The sequence below is a fragment of the Heterodontus francisci genome, chromosome 24 (assembly GCF_036365525.1).
Source record: "Heterodontus francisci isolate sHetFra1 chromosome 24, sHetFra1.hap1, whole genome shotgun sequence".
Classification (NCBI taxonomy): domain Eukaryota; kingdom Metazoa; phylum Chordata; class Chondrichthyes; order Heterodontiformes; family Heterodontidae; genus Heterodontus; species Heterodontus francisci.
Window position 1 is genome coordinate 58980465 of NC_090394.1, and position 16748 is coordinate 58997212.

Genomic DNA, 16748 nt, shown 5'->3' on the forward strand with positions numbered 1-16748 from the left:
ACCCTCAGCAGTCATGGAAATGGGCCAACTCGAGAAAATCTTCCCCAAAGAACCACATGTTTATTGGGATGCCAAAAAAGGGGTAGTTCAAGCAGCACTGCCACCAAGAAAAGACAGACTGTAATAAGTTTTAGGATTCATGAATGAATGTGAATGAATGAGGGAGAGAGAGAGAGAGAGACGCATGCTTTTTTCCTGTATCTTATATTTTCTCTCTTAACCCTTTTTAATGAAATGCGCTTTTCTCAAATCACATTTCATTCCGCTGGGCGTCGCAGACCCCCCCCCCCCCCCCCACCTGCCAAGAATGAGGCATATTAATTTTGTCATATGAACATCAATTTTAAACTGTTGCTGGAGCAAGGAAATGACTTGTTAAACAGATCAGCCATGGCTGGAAACAACATTTATATACTAACAGACAGTGCTTGTGGAGACAAAGGACCATTCCCTGACACATTCAACCCACAACGGACTTTGATCACCAAACATTGAAGGTGAGGAAGCTCAGATTCCAGGATGACTGCTAAGATGGCCGAATCCACAAACAGACGTGGTCAAATCAGCTAGTCACATCACTAACCTGCTGGACAGCCTGAGTCTTTTGAATTGAAGGCAGTTTGAACTGGAGAGAGACACTGTTTACTCCTGGACTGTAAAGACCTCTCCATAGCCTCTCCTGTCTGCTCCCATCTCTTTCTCACGGAACTCCAAGCCCACTGAGGACACATGAACCTCAAGAGAGAAAAGTCTCCCACATCAAACAAAGTTAAAGAAGAATACTGGACCCCAACGAAAAGTCAAGACCTACCTACAATTCAGGGCTCTACACTCTACAGCAAGCTTGAAGAACAGTAACCAAAACGATCTTCAGATATTGCCTCAAACTTTTCCACTTTATTTCTGCTCTTTTCTGTCTCCATCTGCATGTGTGCATCGCATATAGATGCTAGCATGGGCGCAACATGTATCCGTAGGCGTTAACCGAATTGGAGTTAAGTTTAGTAACGTTCAACCTTTCTTCTTTAAACTTAAGAAACCTGTTTGGCTGGTTTCTTTGCCTTACAGCTGAAATGCAGTGAACAAGGATTCATGAAGGGGGAGCTAAAAAAACGGTGTTTAAAAATAAACCCTCTTACGGTACGACCAAGTGAAGGCTGAGAAGGAACCCTGTACCACTTTCTCACCTGGTCGTAACAGCATCATTGGCAAATTTTGAAATTTTACCCTGCATCCCAATATCCAAGTTATTTATGTATATCAAAAAAGCTGTGGTATTAGCACTGAACCTTGGGGAACACCAGTCTACCATCCTCCAGTCTAAAAAACAAGAATTTATCACGACATGTTTGCAATAAATATGGTAATTGTTAAATAAAAAAGCCATCCTATTCTTCTAAAAGTAGTGTGTACAACAAAAAACTCTCCCAATGCTTTCCTTACCCTTTTATCAACAAGGTTCTGGAAATAATTAACTGACCTTTTCTATTTTGCTGCTTTTTCCTCCTGCCTTGACTGGAGGGGCTAATGGTACACGCTTGATCTCCACAGGGAAGTATATGAACTCTGCTATGTACCTCTGCAGTCTGAAAAATATATTTCATTTATATAAACTAAAAGAAAATGATTGTTCTTAGATATTCTATTTTCCCATCATTTTCTCTTTCCCTCTTCTACTCTGTGAATAACAAGCGCTAGAGCAAGTGAACAGAACTGCACCTTCTCCATTTTAGCAACACAGTTCCAAACAGTTTTTTTCACATAACAGCCAAAGAATTACAATTGAGATCTTCCAGCTGACGGAACAATATTTTTGCTGATCGTCAACATTTTTATGCCCAACCTCAGCACTAATATTGAAAAGATAAATCCCTAAAATAAAATTATAGGTCTTTCCAATATCAGTTCCCAAAAAAGGCTGCAACAAGGGAAACAAGAGGCAAATATGGGGCTCAAGGCTTTATAGTTCAGGTATAGGAAAATAAAGGGGCAGGCATCCTGTATTTGTGTATTTGCAACTTTAAAGTATGAACCTGTGACGTGGCGAGAGAAAAGGGAAGTAAACCAGGTTAGAAAATGAACCAAAAAAAATGAAAAAGCTAATCAATTAAGAAGAAAATGAGCCAGAAAAGGAGAGAGTAAAAATAAAACAGATAAGAAGAAAACAAACTTCAAAAAGAGGCAGCAAACAAAAACAGGACAGAAAGTAAAACAGAAAATAAATGAGAAAAGGAGGGTTACCAGAAAAGGAGAATCAGAAAAGAGAGAGGCAGTGCAAATGGGAAAACCAGAGTGTGTGATCCAGAAAAGGACAGAGAGAAAACTACAAGAGGAGACGGAAAACAAAGAGGAGAACAGAGAAAAATGGATAAGAGAGGAGATATAATGAGAAAGAAGGGACAAAGGTGAAAGAGAACACAGAATGGAAGGAGGAGACACACAGTAGAAATAAAGAGAGACAAAGACAGAGAAGGAAAGGAGGGAAACAGAAAGTAGAGAGAGAGATAGAAGAGAATGAGGAGAGTAATGATTACAATATTAGGTTTAAACTAGTTATAGAAAAGAGCAAGGAACAATCAAAGGTGAAGAAGATACTCAACTGAAAGAGGGTTAATTTTTATTTATTTATTTAGAAATACAGCACTGAAACAGGTCCTTCAGCCCACCGAGTCTGTGCTGACCATCAACCACCCATTTACATTAATCCTACATTAATCCCATATTCCTACCACATCCCCACCTTCCCTCAATTCCCCTAACACCTACCTATACTAGGGGCAATTTGTAAATGGCCAATTCACCTATCAACCTGCAAGTCTTTGGCTGTGGGAGGAAACTGGAGCACCCGGCGAAAACCCACGCGGTCACAAAGAGAACTTGCAAACTCCGCACAGGCAGTACCCAGAATCGAACCCGGGTCACTGGAGCTGTGAGGCTGCGGTGCTAACCACTGCGCCACTGTGAGTTCAAAAAGGATCTAGCCCAGGTAGGTTGGAAACAAAGGACAAGGACTCCACCGTTAGGCTCAAATGGGTCTCAGAAGCCCGCAATATGTGGGGAACAGTCACTCGTCTGTGATCTTACCCAAATTGGCCAATGAGCAGCTAGAGGGTGGACTCGCCATCCAATTAAGGACAGTGGGCAGGCTTTAGAAGCTGGAGGGCCAACAGGAAGCCCTCCAGCTTGGAAGCAGCAGCAGAATGCCTTTGCAGGTAAGTAAGGAAGAGGGTGGCTTAAGATGGAGGCGTCCTCTCTCCAAATTTTTTAACTGTGAAATAAAAAAGCCCACAGCAGGCTGTTGGCCTCCAATAATAGGCCTTAATTTAATTGAATTGGTTACCCACCACTTGTGGGTGGGTCGCCCTGCCACCTCCCATGCCACCTCCAAGAAAATGGTCCTGGAGCGGGATGGAGCCAGGGAACTGGCACACCGGCTGGCGCACAAAATTCCGTGCCCACCTACCTCCGTGCCTGTCCTCATCGGGGCCTAAACATTCATCCCAAAGATTGGCAGGCAAAACAGTAAATGAGCAATGGAAGGTTTTCAAGTAGAAGATAGTTTGAGTACAGGCTAAATACACTCCTATGAAGGGGCAAGGAAGGACATCCAAAGCCAAAGGCTGACTAAAAAATGTTGATATTAAAATTAAACAAAAAAATTGGAGGTCAGGTTCATAAGACAGTACAGAATCATGCAGAATGCAGAAAGTGTAAAGGAAAACAAAAAAAAGAAACAAGGGGGCAAAGGGACAGTATGAAAAATCATTAGCGGCTAACATAAAAGGGAATACTAAAGTTTATTATAAACATATAAAGTAAAAGGATAATCAAAAGGAAGGATAGGGCTAATTGGGGACCCAAAAGGAGATCTTCTTGTGAAAGCAGAGGGCATGGCTGAAGTACTAAATGAATGCTTTGCGTCTTTCTTCACAAAAGGTGATATCATAGTAAAGGAGGAAGGGGTGGAGAAATTGGATAAGATTAAAGCACAAAGAATAGGTACGTAAATGGAATGCACTACTTGAAAGAATGGTGGAAGCAGATTCAATTGTAACTTTCAAAAAGGAATTGGATAAATACTACAACAGCAAATATTTGCAGGGCTCCAGGGAAAGAGCAGGGGAATGGGACTAATTGGATAACTCTTTCAAAGAGCTGGCATGGGCATGATGGGACATACGGCCTCCTCTGTGCTGTATGATTCTATAAGAGACATATACAGAGTGGATGGAAGAGATAAATACACAGAAGGGAAGTTGAGATAAATTGAAATGAGAAGCATTAGAAATGACAAGGTAGAGAGAAACACACAAGAAAAAATTAGAGATAAAGAACGGCAGATGGACAGAAGGAAAAGAGAAATACAGAATAAAAGGTGAGGGAGAAAGACATGCAGACGGGAAGAAAAATCTCTTACTTTAGAGTTAGAAATATCCATATTCTTAGTTACAAGAGGCTAAGAGCTTTTTGCATGATTTGATCATAAGAAGGTTTGAAAACTACTGCTCTGCTTAAGTATATTCCAAAAAGATACAAAGAAATGTGGACTTAAAGATAAAGACAAAAAAGAATAAAATATATTTTTGCCACACAGCTTCAGGATTTTGTTCCAACAAACATAAGTCTCCCAATTCCTGAAATAATACAGTGATGGAAGGGAAAATGGGTTCCAAAACCTACAACTATGGTAAAGTCCTCCAGACGGGACTCAAATGCCAGATTTCCATCAATAGAACTCAGGCCCCCATAATGAATTATTTATTTCAGTGGATTTGTCAAGACTGTCGACAGTAGAAATAGAGGTAAGAAAGATACAGCAAGCAGATGCTTTTTTTGTCTGTCCACAGGGAGAGAGAATATAAAAGCACAATTTTAAACAACAATTTGAAAGTTAATCTACCATGGATGTTGTCAAACACTTTGAAAAGGCCAACTGAAGAGCAGTTTGGAAGTCACAATTTCAGTAAATAAATTTAACTTTTTTGTTGTTGGAAGAAGCACACTTTGTAAAATTCTTACACATCACCCTCAGTAAAATACACCCTGCTGCACACTACTGTAACATATCCATTTCCTACATCTTTGTGGCCTCTCTTGAGTGAGAAGTAAAGGCAGTTTTGTTCTGTGAACTCAGGCGAGATTTCAGAAACTAATTTCACACAGAATCTTATGGCCAACAGAGAGCAGACAATTTAAACCCTACCAGTTTGGGCTGGATTCAATTCCATAGTACAGAGACGAAAAAACACTGTGCAAACCAGTACACGACCCAATTCCTGATTGTATTTAAATTAACATTAAGAGATTTGGCAGTTACCTCAACAAAGCCTCGGGATCCATAAAGCAGCGTCTCTCTATGTTCCATGTGACACGCTTCTTCTCATTTTCTGCCTCTGTCCTAAATGCCCAGTCCTGAATAATAATCGAGAGAAATAATCCCGGATTTATCTCTTGTTGTACATAGAGTAAATCTCCTTATCTAATAATATATGTAAATACAGTCCCCATCACTCATACTGTCCGTGCTTATTCCGGACAGTGTTCTATATCAACCAAATGGTGCTAAACATTTGCTATTACCTCGATGTCAATTACATTACAAAGGTGCCGCTTAAACCATATTAAACAGTTCAAACAGCCGTACACACCTCATCAAAAGGAGATATTACGGTGCACCTTTAAGGCTGTAAAAGATCCAATACTTCTTTAAGCAGCAACTCTGGAGTCAGTGAGTGAAAGTGCATTCTGGTTGCCAGGCAACAACTATATACAGAGGGAGAATAGGGCTTCAACGCATCAATTTTGACTTTGAAACTGGCTAGTAGAGACAAACAGTTGACATAGCTGAATTGACAGAATTTTGGAAGATCATAGTTAGGGCATCTGCAATGTTCTCACCTACTTCCTTTAAAACCCTGGAACAAAAATCATCTAGTCCCAGGGATTTGCCACTTTTTAGTGCCATTATTTTCTTCATTTGTTTGAATTTGCCTATGTTGATTATGCGGAGCCCCCATCCCTGATTCAAAATTTGTTTCCGAGGGGTATCCTCTAATTATTTCACCATATTTGAAGGCATGAACTTTGAATAACAGAAAACTCTGCTTGTGTGCACATTGTCTTAATGTTTTTAAATTAACTCACCTAAAGCTACCCAGCTAACAACTCCTTACTCACTTTATATTGCATATACTTGCCTTTACATTCATCACTTCCTCATCTTCATTCCATCTTGCTCCTTCTCCACTTCTCAACACATTCACCATATGAACAAGCCTTACACATTTCTGCCAACTTTCTCAATACACACTCACTAAGTCTTACATTCTTTTTGTACAGGACAAGATCGTGCATAATGCATGGAAAAGGACCAAGACAGGAGGCGGAGACCCCAACATTCTAGCCCTGACACAACCAGTGCAGGAAGCCCTGAGATCAGTGGTTCAGGCAGAGGCAACACAATCAGAGGAGGAGATGCTGGTGACATAGCACAGCAGGGTGCCTGAATATTACTTCAAAGCATTCATTCACCTCAGCAGAGATGCAGAAAGCTGCATAACTTCGAGTAGTATTCTCCTTCACCTGCAAATATCCAGTGTCTAATTCTCATTCTAACGCGTGTCCCTTTTCTCTTTCACCAAGGTCCTTCTCAGCGGCAAGAGGCTTCCGTACCAGAGGACACCACGGAAGGCAATCCTCCCGAGGATTCACAGTGAAGTGATCTATTCCTCCCAGACACCAGCTCAGACACTACATATGGTTGATATAGTGTTAAAGCCGTCTGCGCGTGGTAAAACACAAAGCATGAATGGGCAGCAGTAGGTACTGCTGGAAGAGACAGCCTATGAGACAGAGAGCTGGAGAGAGAGATCCTCTCTTAGCTAATACAAAAGCAAAATCCTGCGGATGCTGGAAATCTGAAATAAAAAGAGAAAATGCTGGAAATGCTCAGCAGGTCTGCAGCATCTGTGGAAAGAGACTGAAAACGTTAATTCTGTTTCTCTCTCCACAGCTGCTGCCAGACCTACTGAGCATTTCCAGCATTTTCTGTTTTTATTCCTCTCCCAGCTGTGTTGAGGTTTCAGGATCCCACAATAAGAAAACTGTTGGCATTGCACGAGCAGCTGTATGAAGTTGTTGGAAAGCCTGCCAAAAACTTTTACCATTATGGTTGAGAGTGCGGAGGTGTCCACTTAAAGCCTGTATAGAGCCATCTTCCGTGGCATCAGCACTTTACAATGTGTCCTGAAAAGTGTGGCCACCTACAAGGATGTTGAAGCCAGACCCATGCAAAAGGAGTCCATGATTGCACGCTTGGCCACTTTGCTGGAAGCTCAACCTGTGGCCATCAGGTTTGGGCTCCACTAGGAAGAGACTGGTGGATCAAATTGATACGGGCTTTGAAGCAGTCACTCGTCTTCTGCGGTCTGCTCTTCCATCAATCAGTGGAAGTGTTGAGCCCCAACCTATAGGAGGGACAATGGCATGACGGGATTTGCAGGATGTCATCACATCTGCTCCTACTATCTTCTTTGCCCCCAAACAATAGCAGTCATGGTGCTAGCAAGACACCAGGCCCAGATTGCCCAGAGGTAGGTGAGGTGCAGCAGGCTGCAGCCAGGCTCTAGCACTCAGAAGGCACCAGCCATAAGCAACTCAAAGATCCCAAAATGAACAAGTGCAGCTTTCCACCACTATGCTAAAGCTATTAAGGGAGCACCTCGTGGGGGTAGTACAAGCCTTCTAATAAGAAAAGCACTATCGGTTGAGTTCTTGTGTAATAGATTAAATTAAGGCAATTACTATGATTGGAATTAAATTCATCATTATTATTACATATGGCACTCTGGACTGCACTGTGGCTTGATAGCAACTTCTGAGTCCAAATTCTCAGAACTATGACCTGTTCCTTGTCTCTATTGTTGCATGGCAGACCTCTCTGCAAGACAAGGCTATGAATTATGCAGCATGCAATAGACTCTTCGTGGAGCATATTGTCGAGAACCCTCTCCACCCGCCTCAGATCTGTGAAAACACCTGAACCTAATCTTCAGTGTCCCAATGGTGTGCTCAGAGATTATACTGGATGTCCCACCACTTTATATCTGTGTTGCTCAAGGGTGATAGGGCTGCAGATGTGTGTACTGAGCCACATCTGTAGGGCGTATCCCCTGTCCCCCAACAGCTAATCTGCCATGTTTTTGTGAGGCTCAACACTGGGGGGATGGATGAGTATAAAAGCATCATGACAGCTACCTGGGCACCCTGCAGACACTTGCATGATCATGTTTCTGTGATCAGCCACTAATAGTGCTTTAATACTACTGCCTAATGATGAGTGGCCCTGATGGTGACACATGTGCAGTCAATGATGCCCTGCATGTGGGGGAAGCCACATGCAGGCCACTGCTGCAAATCTACAAGCACCCCTGTTGAGTGGTGAGATCAATGGGGAAGGTGATGAACTGCTGAGTCTTGGTGGTGGGCGTTGGCGGCCTGCTTAATGCAGCAGTTCTAAAATATACACTAGGTGATTACAGATATCACAGAATCACAGAATTGTTACGGCGCAGGAGGAGACCATTTGGCCCATCGTGCCTGCACCAGCTCTTCGAAAGAGCAATTCACCTAGTGCCATTCCCCCACCTTCTCCCCGTAACCCTGCACATTCTTCCTTTTCATATAATAGTCTAATTCCCTTTTGAATGCTTCAGTTGAACCTGCCTCCACCACACTCTCAGGCAGTGTATTCCAGACCTCTGTGGACACTTACTAAACCAGGTCATCTGTCTATACTACAGCTGGTGAATGGTTCATGTTACACAGAAATCTAATAAATGTTGATTTCTGGCAACATTGTGCCACAGAGCAGTAGGATGTGGGTTTTATACCCTATCCCTCTGCATTCCCAATCTTACCTGTGCTACTGAGTGGCTTACATACCTCCTAGTGTTTAACTCAAACATTGGAAATCAGGTAACAGCTTGTCTGTCTGCTCACTTGGCAGTTACTTTTTTAGAAAAAAAGAGTAAATATTTATCTTTAGCTCTAAAACAAATGGGCAGAAGTCATAGGAGGGCACGGAGGGCCTCACTTATCAATATAAGCTCTTAATATGCAAAGCTATGCAGCAGGAACACTAAAGATAAAAATTTATCCTGATATCTACATTTAAAGTGCAATTCAATGAAACGTGTATAGAACTATTTCAATATTATATAAAATATTTATAATGTCTAATTGGCTTTACAGAGGGATTAGCCACAGACATAATTAAGAACTTTTAACAGTTAGCAGCACCCACATTGCCAGGTTAACCTGTTACCATATGCACTTCTCAATTAATATTATGCATGAAATTAGCTTTTGATGTATTCCAATGCATGGGTCCAGCTAAACTATCTTCATGTTACTTTAGCTTACTTACATTTTAAAACCTTGCGTGTTTGTGCAAAACCTTTGTCCAGTACACAAACTGATTTTACATATATTACATAGTACAGACACAGTCCCTTCAGCCCAACAGGTCCACTTGTTTATGCCTCACACGAGCCTCCTCTCACTTTTCTTCATCGAATCCCATCAACATATTTTTCTATTCCTTTCTCACTTATGTACTTATCTAACGTCTCCTTAAATGCATCTTATGCTAGTTGCCTCAACTACTCAATGTGGTAGTGAGTGCCACATTCTAACGACTCTCTGGGTAAAGAAGTTTCTCCTGAACTTCCTGTTGGATTTATTAGTGACTATAATATAGTTGTGGCCCCTAGTTCTGGGCTCGCCGCAAGTGGAAACACCTTCTCTAAGTCTACCCAATCAAATGCTTTCATAATCTTGGAGACCTCTATCAGGTCAACCCTCAGTCTTCTCTTTTCTAACTAAATGAGACCCAATTTGTTTCATCTTTCCTGACGCGTATTAGCTCTCATGTTCTGGTATCATTCTGGTAAAACTGTTTTGCACCTTCTCTAGTACCTCTATATTCTTTGCAAAATATGGAGACCAGAACTGTTCATTGTATTTCAGTTGTGGTCTAACCAAGGTTCTATAGAAGTTTAACATAACTTCTCTGCTTTTCAATTCTATTGCTCTAGAAATGAACCCCAGTGCTTGGAAGAGGGCCTTTTTGTCAGTTAGTGCCATGTCAGGTTCAGCATGTGGCAAGTGATGACTTTTTTTATGGCTTTGTTCGCTTTTTTAATGGCCTTATTAACCTGTAAAGCTACTTCTAGTGATTTGTGTTTCCATATCCCCAGATTCCTCTGCTCCTCTCGCCCATTTATACACTAGGGCAGGATTTTCGCAAGGGCTTCACGTCCCCGACACAGGACCAAATAAGGGTCCCAAGCCCGAACTTACTGGCAGCGACAACCGCCGTCACAATCTTCCCAGAGGTGGCCGACTCCAAGGTTGCCGTCCAATTGTGGATGGCGGGTGAGCTCCAATCAGAGGGCCAACAGCTCTGAAGCCTCGGCAGCCCTATCAGGAGAGGTGGCGCTGTTGAAGCAGCTTGGGGACTGCAAGGGCACCTCAACATGGAGGCGTTTAGTTGTCAAAAATTCAGCAGGGCAAAGATGGTAGACCCATCGGAATGGAGGGGAAACCACCCCGGGGATGGATCATGTGGGCTGCAGATGCAGCCTTTCCTGCCCATGGCAATGCGCATTGCCCGCCCCCGTCTGCCACAGGGAGGTCACCTCCATTGAGCTGGCAGCCTCCACATGTGGCAGGGGGCTGTTCTGCTGACAGCAAAATGCAGGGGAGGCCACAATTGCCCCTTATTGGGCAAGCAGCCAATCCGCTTCCTAAGCCACCCCTGGGAAAGTCCCTGGCAGCAGGAATGTGTTGAGGAGCAGTCCCGACGTGGATCCTCCCATTTTCCTGGTCCCCCCTGCACCCTCCCCACCCCCCCCCACCTGCCTTCTAGCCCACCATCACGGGGCCAAAAAGATTCAGACCTTATTTTCCAAAGAGTATGTGGCCTCCTTATTCTTCTTACCAAAATGTACCATGGCACACTTATTGTTGTTGACGTTCATTTGCCAATCACACTCCCATTTTACAAGTTTATTAACGTCCGCTTGTATTTTGTTGCAGCCTTCCTCAGCATTAACTACAGCCCCCAACTTGGAGTTGTCTGCAAATTTTGAAATCATATTTCCGATTCCCGAGTCCAAACTGTTTAAGTAAATGGTAAACAACAGTGGGCTCAGCACCAATCCTCATGGAACACCTCTTACCTCTTTACGATTTAGTTCCCCATCTTCATCTTCATAAGGGCAAATCTCTATGAAGGAATCTGCAATATTCTGAGCCCCAAGTACAATGATGTTGCTTACTGGCCATCTCTTTGGTTTGATACTGGGCTCCTTTTCTCCTGGAGCCTTCAAAATCCCATTAGTAAACAACACACGAAGGTCCTTCTGAAATACAATCCAGTTAAGGGTCACTAAATAATGTAGTTTGAGCTATTTTAAACTACTTTGTTAAATTAGTGCATACAGGAGCTTAACGTATTGACCAGGGTACTAAATTATGCACAGGAGAATTTTGGGTTTTACTGAAAGCCACCACTGGAAAAGAAGCAAACCAAATACAGAACAGAATAATAGAATGGTTACAGGATAGAAAATGGCCATTTGGCCCACTGTCTCTGCAAGACTAACTCAGCTAGTCCCACTCCCCCGCCCCCCGCCCCCCCCCCCCCTCCACTGTAGCCCTGCAAACGTTTTCTCTCAGGTAATTAACCAATTCCCTATTGAAAGCCATGATTGAATCTGCCTCTCAGGCTGTGCATTCTAGATGCTGTATGAAAAAAGTTTTTTCCTCATTTCACCTTTGGTTCCTTTGCCATTCACCTTAAATCAGTGTCCACTGGTTCTCAACCCTTCCACCAATGGGAACAGTTTCTCCCTATCTACTCTGTCCAGATGCCTCATGATTTTGAGCACCTCTATGAAATCTCCTCTCAACCTTTTCTCCTCTAAGGAGAACAGCCTCAGCTTGCCAATCTATCCACATAACTGAAGTCCCTCATTCCTGGAACCGTTCTCATAGATCTTTTCTGCACCCTCTCTAATGCCTTCACATTGTTCCTAAAGTGTGGCGCCTAGAATTGGGCATAATACTCCTACTGAGGTTGAACCAGTGTCTTATAGCGGTCCATCATAACTTCCTTTCTTTTGTACTCTATGTCTCTATTTATAAAGCCAGGGTCTCATGGGCCTCACTAACCACTTTCTCAACCTGTCCTACCACCTTCAATGATTTGTGCACATATACCCCCAGGTCCCTCTGCTCCTGCACTCCCTCGAGAATTGTATCTTTTGTTTTATATTGCTTCTCCTTGTTCTTCCCAGCAAATTGTATCACTTTGCACTTCTCCACATTAATAAAATCTCCATAAAACATATATTAAGTTTGGCAGTAGCAAAGAACAGGTAGGGATGGCGGTGCGTGATGTTACACAGAGGGAAGAAAACAGAAATGGCAAGTAAACTAAATTCAGCGTCAAGCAGTAGACTAAGGTGCCATTTTATCTCCAAATTTAGCCTGAGGTGGCAGCTGAGAAGGCTGATGAAATGAAGATCAGAGGAGGTTGCTGCTTTGGTACGAATGGAATCAGAAGAGAGCAGTACCATCAGTGGATGACAAAAAAGCAGCTTTGGTGGAGGATGGAGTAGGTAACAATGTTAAAGGGAACAGGAGGATCAAGAGGAACAATAAGCCAAGGTTACAGTTTCAGAGGATGTTGTTTGTGAATTTGGTCTCAGACAGGGAGGACAGGAGGCTAGTAGAAGAATTGGTTGCTCTCTCTACAGCTAACTGATGGAAGGAAATTCCCTCTACTTTGTATTATGACCACCTGGGATTCTTCCAGGTTTGAGCCTACAGTGCTGCACTGGTCCCCTGCCAATTTAGTGGCATTCAATTAATCTCAGAAAAGTTGTCATAAAAAGGAAAAGCCTTTTAAAATCACTGTTGTGATACTGCAAAAATGCTGAGGGACTGGGCAGTAGAGTTGTGGCTCCTCAAGCCCCAGGGGAAGGTAGTTATATGAAAAAAAGGCTAACTGTCAGAAGGTGGCTATATAAAACAGGACCCAGAAAGTTAAGAGCGGAAAATGAAGGGCTATGTGGTGTTGCGTAGCTGACTTGTATCATAGTTACTGTTCACTATTAACCACACCGTTCTGTAGATAACTATGTCTGAAGTCTGGATGAAGTTGAAAACAATATTATCCAGTGGTGTTTGTGAATCTTCACAATATACTGTTACAGACAAAAGCAATATATTTTACAGAGTGATCTACAACTGGAATAGGTGGCCAGAAATGGTGGTTGAGGCTGTCATACTGGACTTATTTTATTGTTGTAATTGCAATTCCAGAAAGATGAAAGCAAATGAGCTTCAGGACCTTCTTCACTCAAATCTATCCTATGACCTTGTGTCATCCTTATCGACGTTGGACTGATAATAGTTTTGCATAAAGACTCATCATTTTCTCCATGGAGACTGCTTGACCCAAGAGAATGATTTGTTCCCTTGTTTCTATTTTGTTTTCTTTAACCAGTATATAGCATATTTTCTGAGATACTCCCTTGTTCCGTGTCCCAAGCAGAAAGCTTTGCAAGAGGAAGTGTAGGTAATTAGTTTATCACAAGAATCCGATTATTTTAAAAGTGACATTTTTAAAACCTTTATATTGGTTGACTAGTAAGAAGTCAAATATGGAGACTTCCAACTTGTTTTAAATGGAGTCTATCTAGAAGAGCCTTATAAGTGGGATGGGAACCAAGGGAATGCAGCAAGATGGATACAAAATTGGCTCAGGAAACAAAGGCTAATTGTTGACGGGTGTTTTTGCGACTGGAGGGCTGTTTCCAGTGGCGTTCCACAGGGCTCAGTACTGGGTCCTCTGCTTTTTGTGGTATATTAACGATTTGGACGTAAATGTAGGGGGCATGATCAAAAAATTTGCAGACGACACAAAGATAGGCCGTGTGGTCGATAGGCGAGGGGCATAGCTGTAGGCTTCAGGAAGATATTGATGGTCTGGTCAGATGGGCAGAAAAGTGGCAAATGGAATTCAACCCGGAGAAATGTGAGGTGATGCATTTGGGGAGGTCAAACAAGGAAAAGGAATACACGTTTAATGGGAAAATACTGAGAAGTGTAGAAGAAGTGAGGGATCTTGGAATGAATGTCCACAGATCCCTGAAGGTAGCAGGACAGGTCGATAAGATGGTTAAGAAGGCATATGGAATCCTTTCCTTTATTAGCTGAGGTATAGAATATAAGAGCAGGGAGGTTACGCTGAAACTGTATAAATCATTGGTTAGGCTGCAACTTGAGTACTGTGTGCAGTTCTGGTCACCTCATTACAGAAAGGATGTAATTGCACTAGAGAGGGCACAGAGGAGATTTATAAGGATGTTGCCAGGACTGGAAAAATGCAGCAATGAGGAAAGGTTGGATAGGCTAGGGTTGTTCACCTTGGAACAGAGAAGACTGAGGGGAGATCTGATTGAAATGTACAAAAGTTTGAGGAGCCTGGATAGAGTGGAAGTGAAGGGCCTATTTACCTCAGCAGAGAGGTCAGTGACTAGGGGGGCATAGATTTAAAGTGATTGGTAGAAGGATTAGAGGGGAGTTGAGGAAACATTTTTTCACCCAGAGGGTGCTGGGGGTCTGAAAGGGTAGTTGAGGCAGAAACCCTCAACTCATTCAAAAGGAGTCTGGATATGCACCTCAAGTGCCGTAATCTGCAGGGCTATGGAGCAAATGCTGGAAAGTGGGATTAGAATAGGTGGATCGTTTTTCATTTGGCACAGACATGATGGGCCAAGTGGCTCTTTCTGTGCCTTAAACTTTCTATGATTCTAAGTATATACTGATACTAAAGTTAGTGCATTTTGGTAGTTGGAATAAGGAGTCAACCTACTTCTTGGAAAATAGGAGTCTAATGAGGCACAAAGGGACCAAGGGGTACAGATTCACAAACCATTAAACATAGTAATGCAGGTTAACCAAACACTGGGGTTCATTTCTAGAGGATCAGAATTAAAAATCAGAGAAGTTATGTTATACCAGGAATGTCCAACCTTTTCACATGGGGGGGCCACATTAAAATTTTTGTCTTACAGCGGGGGCGGGTGAGACAATTTCAGAAAGATAAAGGCATTTAAAATTTATATTACTATTAATCAAAACGACAACAAATGTACTTTCTCATCACTATGTTGAACACTGATTTAATGATAAACCTGGCATTGTTTTGCTTGCACAAGTAGTCAATGTTGGCCCTTTGTAGCAATGCAGAGTATTCCGGATAGATGTCCATCTGTCAGGAGTAATCCTGATCACTCTTCCCCCTCCCCCGCTCTCTCTCTGTCTCTGCCTGTATTCCCCCTCTCTCCACCTCTGTGTCATCCTCACTCTCTCTGTCCGCCTTAACTCTCTGGCTCTGCCCCACCCCCCCCCCACTCGCTCCCTCTGTCCCCCCCTTATTTGCTCTCCCTGACCCCCCCTCTCGCACTCCCTCTGAACCCCGCCCCTCTGTCCCCCCCCCCCCCACCTCTCTCTCTCTGACCACCCCCTTCTCTCTCTCTCTCTCTGTCTTCCAACCTCTCACTCTCTCTGTCCCCCCGACCTCTCTCTCTCTCTCTGCCCCTCTGACCTCCCTCTCTCTCTCTGTCCCCCCACCTCTCCCTCTCTCTCTCTGTCCCCCCACCTCTTTCTCTCTCTCTGTCCCCCCACCTCTCCCTCTCTCTCTCTGTCCCCCACCTCTTTCTCTCTCTCTGTCCCCCCACCTCTCTCTCTCGACCTCTCTCTCTCTGTCCCCCCACCTCTCTCTCTCTCTCTCTCTCTGTCCCCCGACCTCTCTCTCTCTCTGTCTGCCTCTCTCCCTCTCTGTCCCCCCACCCCTCTCTCTCCCTCTGTCCCCCCACCCCTCTATCCCTCTCTGCCCCACCCCTCTCTCTCTCTCTCTGGCCCCCCCCTCTCTCTCTGTCCCACCCCTCTCTCTCTCTCTCTCCGGCACCCCCTCTCTGCCCCCTCCACTCTCGCTCACTCTATCTCTCTGTCTGTCCCCCTTGTCTCTCACTCTTCTGCCTCTCCCCTCTCTCCCCCTTCCCCCTCACCTCCATTCCCCCCTCTCACCTCCTCTCTCCCCTGTCCCCTCCTCTCTCCTCCCCTCCCCCTCTCTCCCCACCTCCATCTCTCTCCACCTCTCTCCCCCCTCTCGCTATCTCTCCCCCTCCCTTTCTCACTCTCCCTCCACCCCTCTCTCTCTCTTTCCCTCCCTCCCCCTCTCTCTCTCTCCCTCCCTCGCCCTCTCTCTCTCACCCTCCCCCTCTCCCTCTCTCTCCCTCCACCCTCTCTCTCTCTCTCTCCCTCCCCCCTCTCTCTCTCTCTCCCTCCCCCCTCTCTCTCTCCCTCCCCTCTCTCTCTCTCTCTCTCCCTCTCTCTCCCTCCCCCTCCCTCTCCCTCCCTTTCTCCCTCTCCCTCCCCATCCCTCTCCTGCTCCCTCCCTCTCTCTCTCCCTCCCTCCCTCTCTCTCTCTCCCTCCCTCTCCCTCTCTCTCCTTCTCCCTCCCTCTCTCTCCCTCTCCCTCTTTTCCCTCCCTCCCTCCCTCCCTCTCCCTCTCTCTCACCCCCTTTCTCTCCCTCCACCCTCCCTCCCTCTCTCTCCCTCCCTCTTTCGCTCGCTCTCCCCCCCCTCCTTCCCTCTCCTCTCTCTCTCTA

At 44.2% G+C, this 16748-nt stretch overlaps 1 protein-coding gene across 3 annotated transcripts in view; it reads right to left on the bottom strand.

The window, feature by feature from the left end:
• cfap70 (cilia and flagella associated protein 70) overlaps positions 1 to 16748 on the bottom strand; it is a 176552-nt gene that overhangs the window by 135534 nt on the left and 24270 nt on the right. For all 3 annotated transcript variants that reach the window (XM_068056300.1, XM_068056299.1, XM_068056298.1), the window contains exons 7-9: positions 11244 to 11426; positions 5318 to 5412; positions 1481 to 1586 (exon numbers count right to left, since the gene is read on the bottom strand). In XM_068056300.1, coding sequence (XP_067912401.1) covers positions 1481 to 1586; positions 5318 to 5412; positions 11244 to 11426 — 384 coding nt within the window. The remainder of the gene's footprint in view (positions 1 to 1480; positions 1587 to 5317; positions 5413 to 11243; positions 11427 to 16748) is intronic.